At 41.4% G+C, this 10,289-nt stretch overlaps 2 protein-coding genes across 4 annotated transcripts in view; one reads left to right on the top strand and one right to left on the bottom strand.

Moving 5' to 3' along the window:
* Positions 1-5,176, top strand: part of tecpr1a (tectonin beta-propeller repeat containing 1a) — a 15,015-nt gene extending 9,839 nt beyond the window's left edge. For both annotated transcript variants that reach the window (XM_034860165.1, XM_034860166.1), the window contains 10 exons: positions 106-336; positions 822-918; positions 1,163-1,242; positions 1,375-1,431; positions 1,983-2,157; positions 2,457-2,592; positions 3,689-3,781; positions 3,881-3,987; positions 4,141-4,260; positions 4,475-5,176. In XM_034860165.1, coding sequence (XP_034716056.1) covers positions 106-336; positions 822-918; positions 1,163-1,242; positions 1,375-1,431; positions 1,983-2,157; positions 2,457-2,592; positions 3,689-3,781; positions 3,881-3,987; positions 4,141-4,260; positions 4,475-4,615 — 1,237 coding nt within the window. In that variant the 3' untranslated portion in view covers positions 4,616-5,176. The remainder of the gene's footprint in view (positions 1-105; positions 337-821; positions 919-1,162; positions 1,243-1,374; positions 1,432-1,982; positions 2,158-2,456; positions 2,593-3,688; positions 3,782-3,880; positions 3,988-4,140; positions 4,261-4,474) is intronic.
* Positions 5,177-6,037: 861 nt separating this feature from the next.
* Positions 6,038-9,843, bottom strand: bhlha15 (basic helix-loop-helix family, member a15). Of its 2 annotated transcripts, none has more exons than XM_034860174.1 (2): positions 9,598-9,843; positions 6,038-7,634 (listed from the first exon to the last, which is right to left on the bottom strand). In XM_034860174.1, the coding sequence occupies exon 2, from the start codon at positions 7,572-7,574 to the stop codon at positions 7,011-7,013; it is 564 nt and encodes a 187-aa protein (XP_034716065.1). In that variant the 5' UTR covers positions 7,575-7,634; positions 9,598-9,843; the 3' UTR covers positions 6,038-7,010. The 2 variants fall into 2 exon arrangements, with proteins under 2 accessions (XP_034716065.1, XP_034716064.1); XM_034860173.1 differs by lacking the exon at positions 9,598-9,843 and adding an exon at positions 8,424-8,642.
* Between the last annotated feature and the right edge of the window lie 446 nt (positions 9,844-10,289).

The raw sequence follows: 10,289 nt of genomic DNA, 5'->3' as shown, positions 1-10,289 counted from the left end.
CACACACACACACACACACACACACACATTCTTCTTTTCTAATTATGTTCCACATTGTCTTTTAGTTACTCAGCCTTTATGAAGCATTTTTGTCCTTTTGTGCAGGTTCTGGCGGCAGGTTGGAGGTCACCTACGTGTGGTGGAGTGCAACAGTGTTGGTATAGTGTGGGGGATTGGCTACGACCACACTGCCTGGGTCTACACCGGGGGCTATGGAGGTGGCATCTTCCAGGGACTGTCCAGCAGCACATATAACAAATACACACAGGTAGATGCCAAGAGTGTCTACATCTATGAGAACCAGAGGTGGAACCCTGTCAGCGGCTACACCAACAGGTAGAGTGCTCGCTCCTGGCAACACTGACATCCAAGTTAAGGAGGGCAAGTTTGCACTTTCACAGCTGGCCTTATTTCAGCTGGTGAAATAAATCTGCCAGTAGAAACTGTTGATGACATAATTGCACTGATTTCTTTGGTAGCGTAATAACGCAGAAATTCCCAGGCTAATGTGGTTGACTCTTTGAACATAGCCACCAGGGAGTCAGTGAAAAAAAATGTGAAGAACCGCTAAAACTGTATTACACATTTCTGTTTTTACGGTTTACTCTTAACATGTCATGGACATTTGTGACAAACACCATAATGTATATGACATCACTCATATAAGACTACCACTACTATTAGGTTCCAAATTTTAAGATAAGCAGAAGAATAATAAGTTTGTGTAAACCATACATATATGTCCGTGTTGATTTTTAAACGTTTGAGTTGAAGGATAAAGGTACTCATGACTCATTTAAAGTGTCTTTGATTTCATTTAGAGGGCTCCCTACAGATCGCTACATGTGGAGTGATGCATCAGGACTACATGAGTGCACAAAAACAAATGTGAAACCCCCCTCCCCTCACTGGACATGGGTAAATACACACACACACACACACAAACACACGTGTACACACACACACACACAGGCACACGCGCATTAGGAAATGTGGTGATCTGAAACGAGTCCTGTAGTGCACAGATTAACCGAAGTCCTTCCATTCTGAAACAAAACTATAAATATTTGGTTTTGATTCACAGACAAGGTGTGCAGCCAGAAATACAGATGTGTTCAGTGTTTCAATTCCCTTTTTTTATTTTTATTTTTTATTTTTTCAGGTGTCTGACTGGGCTATCGACTACAGTGTGTCGGGGGGGACAGACAGAGAAGGCTGGCAATATGCAGCTGATTTTCCAGCGTAGGTTTCATTTGCCATTCCTCAAACCCACCTGCTGTGTCAATTTATCAAGCTTTGCTGCCCTTATAGTTAGGACTCTAATTTATGAATCTATTTTTCAACAAATTCTGTCTTCCCCATCTTGCCGTGCAGGTCATATCATGGTTATAAAACGCTAAAGGACTTTGTGCGTCGCAGGCGATGGGCCAGGTACTATAAAAAGCAACACTGTCATATAAGTCTCTCCAATGTATTTGCTCAGCAGGTGCACAGTGGCCTGAGAGCGGCCAGTTGACTTGACATTAGCAGTTTCAATGTAGATTTAGTAGAGCAGAGAGAAAGTTCTGGCAGGAGCTGATCTTTGGTCAGTGTGGGAAATACATTTAATGATTAATCAGTAGGCAATACTTGAATAAATGAATCACAAAAAGGTTTTTACAATAGGTCTTAAAGCTAAATAGTAATAAATGACTATGACTGTTGTGACATACAGTATATTAGGGAGTTGGACACAATAAAATGAGCATCTTTACAATTCATCTTTTTAAGCCTACTGTGAGCAAAAGGAAAGAAACTCAACTCGAAGATTTGGAGTGTTAAAAGACCGATGGCACCAGAACATATGGGATTTGATATGACATTAAAAGATTTTTTTGAAAGTTGTTTATGTAATTAAAGATGCATTTTAAGAGATTTTATCAAGGTTAGGGTTAAATTGCAGTTATGGGCACCTGTGAGCAATGTGTTTTCGTCCTGCACAGAAAGTGTAAATTGACCACCACAGGACCATGGCAAGAGATTCCGCCTATATCGCTGAGTGATGTGACCATTCTGCCATGTGCAGCTCAGAGCAGCGTGGACCTGGTTCCTCTGTGGGCGATCAGCAACAAGGGAGATGTACTCTGCCGACTGGGAGTTACCACACTGACACCTGCTGTGAGTCACAGTTATATAAATATAGACACCCTAATTAGCCATTTTCCTGTTCTCATTGCAACTGTGCTGAACATTACCACAATGTCCTGCTTTTAACAAATGGAGCCCTAATGGATGCTTTTTTGACTCAGTTGTCATACACGGCTTTGTTACTAGAGTACAGCAGTACATCTGTTATATCTAACTCTAGTTGATAAGTGGCTAAAAATGGATAATGCAAAGATACCTCCAGTGTAGCTGCAACAAAAGACCATTACTTGAGAGGTAATTGTTCTAACATCCTCTTGTTGCTCTTTCAGGGATCCTCGTGGCTCCATGTGGGGACTGACCAGCCTTTCAAGTCCATCTCCATCGGAGCAGCCAGCCAGGTTTGGGCTATCGCCAAGGACGGTTCTGCCTTTTACAGGGGATCGGTTTCTCCACAGAGCCCAGCAGGTCAGTGGGAGAATCTCTGATACTCTGCGTAGAAGACCAGAGAATGTCATTCATTGCCACTGTCTGATTTCAATCTAAAACAGGGGTCTTCAATGTTTTTTAGGCCATGGACCCCTTAGCTGAAAGAGAGACTGAGCAGGCAACCACTACTACTTTAGAATATAATAGCACATTAAACTAGGCCCACAATAGCATGTAGGGTGGCCTATAGCCTTTACAAATAGCTTTGTATGGTGCATACAATACTAAGCTATTAAACATAAGAAGTGTTGACATATTTAGTCATTATGTTCTAATGTTCAACATACATGTGGCACAGTGAATCTTTAAGATTAACTGTATCTGTGGATGGCTACGTTAGAGGCTACCTACAGGCCGCCGTTCATCAAATGTTGTGTAAATAATTAAAAATGTTCTTACTTATAGACCAAATTATCTTGCTAAATAATTCGTTGATTTCATGTACATTTTTATTTCAAAAATTTTAATTTTGGAAAAAAAGAAAATTTCAGAAAATTTTGATAATTTCTTAGCCCCCCCCCCACTTACTCTGAGAATCCCTTAGAGGTTTCAGACCACTTGTTGAAGATCTCTGATCTAAAACATTAAATTCACCAAAAAATAGTCAGAGTTAACGTGCTCTAAGTGATGTCTGGTGACATTACTTCTTGTTGACGTTCAAACAAGACGAGTTTGCCCCTCCCTCCTCCTCATCCTGTCCCCTCCCTTCTGTGCTTCTGCACACTAAACCCCCCCCCCCCCCCCCCCCCCCCCCCTCCAATCCCTAAATCCTTCTTGTCTGTTATTGGCTGGAACACTGTTTGTGCATGCTTCGTGGTGCAGGGTGTTTTTGTTGCCGTTTGTAGACCCTGGGCGGGCTACAGAGAGCGCATTTTTTTTACAGTGTGTTCTGGAGACAGCCAGCTCGAGGGTAGTGAGGAGATGTTTGCTGCATGTGACAACAAATGTTGTAGCCTAAAACACGTGTGACATCGCTTAGAGCACCTTTAAGGAAAGAAAACTTGTCAACTTCTAATGCTGCAAATAAAGATGATTGTCACTCATCCAGTATTCTGTGTCGTGTCTCCCTCTGCAGGAGACTGTTGGTACCACATCCCTTCCCCGGCCAAACAGAAGTTGAAGCAGGTGTCAGTCGGGAGGACATCAGTCTACACTGTAGATGAAAATGGTAACCCGATTGCACTTGTGTTTAGAGCTTACTTTTTATGCAAACATTGATTTTAACAAATAGATGGTCTGATATTTCTGTTTGGGAATTCCTGTCCAGGTAACCTTTGGTACCGGCAGGGTGTGACCCCCAGCTACCCTCAGGGCTCCTCCTGGGAACACATCTCTAATAATGTACGCAAGGTCTCTGTAGGGCCACTGGACCAGGTCAGTGTTATGAGCACTGTATTACACTAACTTACTTTATTTGGAAACCGCATCATTCCACCATAAGAAATTCCACTTGAGGTAATAAACAACCAATAAACAGCATTTTGTTTGTTTATGGGTGATGTTTGTCATTTTCTTGTTGCTGGGTAGGTGTGGATCATAGCGGACAAGGTGCAGGGCAGCCAGAGTCTGAGCTGTGGAACAGTGTGCCATCGACTCGGAGTCCAACCTATGGAGCCTAAAGGACAGTCGTGGGACTACGGCATTGGGGTAATGCACCAAAAAAATAAAACTGTATGACAGTGTTGTCAGGTTATTAAGTACTAGTAGTATTGTTAGTTATAAAATGTTTTTGTGTCAGATTGCAGGCTGAGATGTTTGGACAGGGGATTGTGCTGCAGGAGGCTGCTAATCCATCGCCAAAGTAAATTTAACTCGCCACAAGTTCCTGGAACTGATTTCTCTCTCTCTTCCTGTCTTTTAGGGTGGATGGGACCACATCACAGTGAGAGGCAACTCAATGGAGCCACCCCGCATCCGTCTTCCCTCTCTGACCGCCCCAGCCCCTCAGAGCCCCCTCCCTGTCAGGAACATGAAGGTCAACGGTGATGCTGTGGGATGCTAGACACACACACATAAACACACATTCTGTACATAGCTATCTTAAACCATATTACCTTTGTAGTAAGATGTAGTTTGTAGTATAAAGTTTTTGTTTGAAAGTACTTCTATTTTTAACACTGGAGTAGCAGCAATGCTGATTCAAGTCCAAACTCTGGAAGACGGCCTTTAGTCTTCACCTCATTGCAGTCAGTGGAACAGAAAGTCAGGACTTCCTGCTGAGCTAAATCCGTCTCCTTCTCTCTGAAGATTTTTAATCTTTTGACCCAAATGTTGTTCATTTTTACTAAACTGTGAGGGCATTTCTGTCTAATTTTGCTGTTTGTCTTTGGTCACTAACATTGAACTTGTTGAACTTAATGGTCTTAATGCATTTTCCTTATTTATTTATTAGGCTGTGGTGTTTCCGTTGGTTTCTGTAGTTTCTGTGAAGAGTACCTCAAGTAAGGTTCAGTGAGCTTTATTTTTTTAAAGGGAAAGAATTTGTCTACTTAAATTACAGTTGCTAAGCTACAGTCAGCTCCAGGGCTGCTATTTCTTGCACAAAATAAACAATGATGTTTGACATTAGCCTACATGCAACATGTTAACCCATGTTCCAACAGAGCAGAGCCATGCCTAGAGTTCCACTGGAGCAGGCAGGACGATGTTTGATCCCGGCTCCACATCCACATTCATGTTTCTGCAAATCTTACACATCTATAAAATGTTTTCCACAGACTGCAGAAATAAACACGGATGCAGCAGTAGTGTTTAGGTTTCTGAGAGGAATTTTTGAAGGCTAAATTTGGGTGTATTGCATGCAACAATCCTGTCAATTTGGAGACAGAAAATCCAATTTAGTGTAATGAAGTGAAAATCAGGGCATACACACCGAAACATACTGTAAGCTTTAGTCTGTTTTATTGGTACAACTGAGTCTGTAACTTCTTGTAAGGAATTTAAAGGTTTTCCCATTGACTTCAATGCACCTGCAGTGTTTATTTGGAGCCAGCATGTAGCAGCTGGAACAAGACCTGCACTGGCTTTGTTTACCTGTGCTAGTGGCTGCTGGCCTTGTAAAGACAGTTGGCCGATGTTTTATCAAGATGTTAATTTTTTTCTAAAAAAAAAATAAGTCATGGAGTGCAATGGTTAGCGTTGTAAATAAGGGGGAAAGTGTGGATTACTTTTAAAAGTCTTGTGTTTGAAATGCTGCAACAGAACCTTCCTCTTTCTCAGGAGCATTTGCATGCCATCAAGTTCCTGGTGGTAGTAGAATGACTGAGCAATTCAAAGAAAACCTAAAAAAACACTATTTTTGTTATACATTAGAAAACTATATTATTTAATAAGTATAGTGGTTGCTGCAATGGTAATATGTACATGTGGAGTATTGTTTGTACTTTTTTTTGAGCAATTATTTCAAAATACAGTTTTTTTCCACCTATTAAAATAAATTCTTTAACACACTGATGAATCCGTTCAGGGATTAATTTATGTTAACGGCTGCCTAAATTCCCCTTTATGATAATGTACTGTCTAAAGATTATGCAGCCATTGGAAAAGTGATATAACTGTGAATAACTAACATCATACTGTGTTACTGTAGCATGCAACACATCAGTGCTGTTGACATTGTGGAGTACATTTCTCAAGTGTTGTGCATTGTCAAAGTAACAGTCTTTGTCAATAAATACATGTGTTTATTGATAAAAACTTCTCATAGTTTCTCCTGATCTTTTTCACTACCAAGTCCTGGCTGGAGACTTGTAAAAGTCAAATAACACACACTTTAAATATCATCTGTGGCTTCCAGCTAACGTGGGGGGGGGGGTGTGCACAACCTTCATGATAGATTTTTGTCATGAGCAAACACATTTTATCTTCCACGTTTTAATATTTATTTCTGCAGCTTGCTTTTCTTTTCATCCTGGATGTGACAGTTATGACTGGAGGCTACGCTCAACAGGTTTCTCAACACCAGAAAACACAAGAAGATCGGAAGATAACACAAAAGAGAACAAGGTCCAGACCCATGTGGCTAAAACCGTAGAAGATGAGAAATAAAGAGACAGAATGGTGAAAGATTAGCCCTTCCTTTCGGAGTACAATAAGAAATGGGTCTTGTCACTCGTCATAAGCATGATTCACCTGCGTTTCACTGTGCAGTCTGCTAGGGGGTTCCATATTTTGCAAAAAGTTCTAGACAACCCCACCTCTTGCTTTGGTCAAGCATGGGTTTATTGCCAGAGGTACCCAGTTCCTTCAGAAAACCTCTTTCTGAGCAGATCCCAGAGACGTGCGCCTGAAGGAACTGGATAAAGTTTGAGATTTGGCCCTAAAGGTAACCCCACATCTCTCTGCATTGGAGACTGGTTGGAGACCTCCTGGTGTTCAAACCACCTTTCCAGCCACTGTTAGCTGTGCTGGCTAAAGCTGTGCATGTGGGTGAGGTACTGGGTGAGATCGTCCCCCCCCTCTTCCTCCAGGTGCTGTTGGTAGCACTGGAGCAGCTTGGCAGTGCTGGCCTCTGAGGGGACCCCACCAGCAGGCAGGCAGGCCCCTGACATCTCCACGACAACCGTGGTTAAGGCTTTGATGTAATTCTTTGCCAGGGTCAGTGTCTCGATCTTGGATAACTTCTTGTCGGTCTTGACATGGGGGATGGCCTCGCGCAATGCTTGGAAGGCGTTGTTGAGTTTGTGCATGCGCTGGCGCTCCCTCTCGTTGCTCTCTAGTCGGCGGACGCTGCGTTCCTTGGTGCTGGATCCACGTTGCCTACGCCGCCGGCCTCCACCTCCTTTGCGCTTGCCGTCCCCGCCCCTCAGCGACCCCCTCCAGGAGCCACCGATCCGGACAGAGGCCTCTGAGCCTTCCTGCTCACTAGAACCTGGTTCTGTGTCTGGTTCTAGTTCCAGTTCTGGCTCAGGGTCAGCCCAGGTCCTCCTGGATGGTTTCACGGCCTTCCCTTTGGACTTCATCCTGCTGCCTCCCTCACCTTTCTCTCTCTGACAGTTGTAGATCTCACAGCTTCTACAGGCCTGGAAGGAAAGATGGGGATGGTAGAGAAAGGAAGAAGAACTTACAAAAGTGGCATTTAACATGGAGTCTTGAAAGTAGTTTTATAAAGTCTTCTCCCAGTCAGCAAGTAATCCCCAATCACTGAATGAGCCTCTCTCCAACTCAAACAGCCCTGCTTCCTGTTGTATTTAATCAGCCTCTTGCAGTGTGAAAACTCCATTTCTGTTAATCTATGCCTCTCTTATCCCCACGGCCCTGCGATAATGCCCATATCAAGGTTACACTCACAAAAAACACAGAGACCAGCCAATAACTCAGCTCATTCACCTTCACTGCTCTTTGACTTCATTTTAACCAACCAGTGGATGTTTAGCTTAAAATATTTGACTGATGAATGAACCTCCTGAAGTCAGTCAGTCATGATGTTGAAATCTACCGTAGCATTAGTTGTAAATTCAGTTCAATTCAATTTGAATAGATTCACTCCACTGGGTTCACAGGCAATGGAAATGTCTTCAAACCTTATCATTAAATATGCTAATGTTTTCAACTGCTGTAGATAAAGCTACTTTACATTGATGGGTTCACACAATAACAAGAAAAAAAAAATTCAGAGTTTTTTTCAATCAACATCCTTCTTTTTAAACTCGAGGTTTAATCACCAATACAACAGTGTTGTAACTTTTTTGAGATAAACAGGGAAAAGTCTGTTTCGTTCACTGAAGTACATGAAGGCTGAGTGGTGCACGCATGGCAGCCATTAAAGTGAATGAAACAGATGAAGAAAATAAAAAATAAAAAAGTCTTACCTTGGAATTTAAACCGACTTTAATCCTGCTTCGTGTTTAAAGCAAAATCATCCACCATGCAGCCGGTCATTCAAAGCATCATCATAGCAAGTAAAGAGCGGAGAGGACAGCAGACACGCGCGCGCGCAGATAACTGTCACAAGCGAGCTACCTGGAGCTGACTGATGTACACGTAGCGCTGTTCAGCCAATCAGAGAGCGAGCCCACTCCTGCAGCTCTGCCCTAACTGTGCACACAGCCTTCAGATGCTGCGCAATGTCCAATAAAAAAATAAAGGCACTTAACCAAGCATTTATTCACCATTTTATTTGATAATCTAGCACTTGATGGTGTAACAAATATTCAGATAATTTTACTGAGCCTAAGTAAAAGTAGCAATGTTTACAATGCAAATACATTACAAGTAAAAGTCCTGCATTAAAAGTAATAATATTAAGAATCTAGAATGGCTCCAATCTCCAATTATTCGCTCATCATCATTGATGCGTTAGGCAGTATACTGTTGGGTAGTATCAGGGCATCATATTTTAGAAACTGATCAAATGTTTTGTGTGCAAGGTAAAATCTACAAGTGCAGCTATTAAACAAATGTAGGGTTAGTGTTAAAAAATGAAATGTTTCTATAGTAGTTACTTTAGTTACTTTTGTGCTGATAATCAGCACGGAATAAAAAAATACAAAGATTTTATTCTTTTCAAATATTCTTTTTCATCATATCATCAACATGGTGTCGCATCACAGTGTTACAGTGTCCATTAAAAGACACGATTATTAACATTATTAACAGCCTATAGCAAGAAAATGAAGGAGTACAAGAAAATGAAAGAGTTCAAGAAAACACTACATTTTGGTTCCTCGTGCACTCCTTCAACTCCAGGCAGTTAACATAATTTCCATTGTGGCTTATCACCTTCCACGGCTTCATTTGAATACAGTCCTCCAGGCTACACTTGAATGTACAGAAGCAGGGCCCGGTCTTATTTTAACTTTGTCCCATTGTTTTACTTTTCAACCAGACAAACAGTTTTAAACTTTTTACACTGCACTGTTGTTTTCCCAGCGTTAATATAGACCATCAATCTACTGTGACCAAAACTAATGCACCAAACACACAAGGACAGAACACAAGTACAAGCCTTTTTGAATAATTAGCGCCCACACACCTCTTACCCACTTGTATGTGTGATCTGAAGTAATTCCTCCATGTCTGTTTGATCTGGGGGCCAAAACACAACTGTTGGCAGTTGGACTTATTTGTCTGTTCCTACTGTGAAAGATAGTGGAGTAGAGACAGTGTGGTGTCATGGCACTGAGACATGCTGACTGACCATTCAGTTAAATCATGTTTCACAGTGTTTATATGGTGCTAATCAGAAATACCCCACAGTCTCTAGGTCTTTTCCAGATGCATGGTGTATTCTTAAACTATCAAAAGCTACAAACAACTGAAAACATAAAAGAAGTACATTTTTTAAACTCTTAACTCCTAAGGACACTTCTAGTAGCTATAGACTTTTACCTCTGCTCTTTGTCTCTACCATTTATTGTTTTTATTTGTTAAAATTTTGACTGATCATAGATCAGTTCAATGGAGTTTTCTTTAGTTTAGTTGGTTTCAGTTTAAAGGAGTTTTCTTCTTTACTGTTTCAGAAATGCCTTTAAATATTCCAAACAAAGGTTTTACTCCAATGCTAATAGTGCTAATGCTAGTGTTCTTTCTATGCACATTTTCACCTTTGTAACAATTTCTAAATTGAATTTTTTTTTTTTTGTAATAAAACAATTAACTTTAGGAGCCACAGTGACACACTGAGGGAAAGGTTACGCGATTACGCAAGCAGCTAGCACCGTACAACAAGCAACGTA

The sequence above is a fragment of the Etheostoma cragini genome, chromosome 21, assembly GCF_013103735.1.
Source record: "Etheostoma cragini isolate CJK2018 chromosome 21, CSU_Ecrag_1.0, whole genome shotgun sequence".
In the NCBI taxonomy this organism is placed as follows: Eukaryota; Metazoa; Chordata; class Actinopteri; order Perciformes; family Percidae; genus Etheostoma; species Etheostoma cragini.
Note: the sequence above shows the minus strand (reverse complement) of the source record. Positions and strands in the feature narration are given on the sequence as shown.

Bases quoted from the DNA above. Each gene is read 5' to 3' on its own strand.
- bhlha15 (XM_034860174.1), bottom strand. From the start codon at position 7,574: ATGAAGTCCAAAGGGAAGGCCGTGAAACCATCCAGGAGGACCTGGGCT.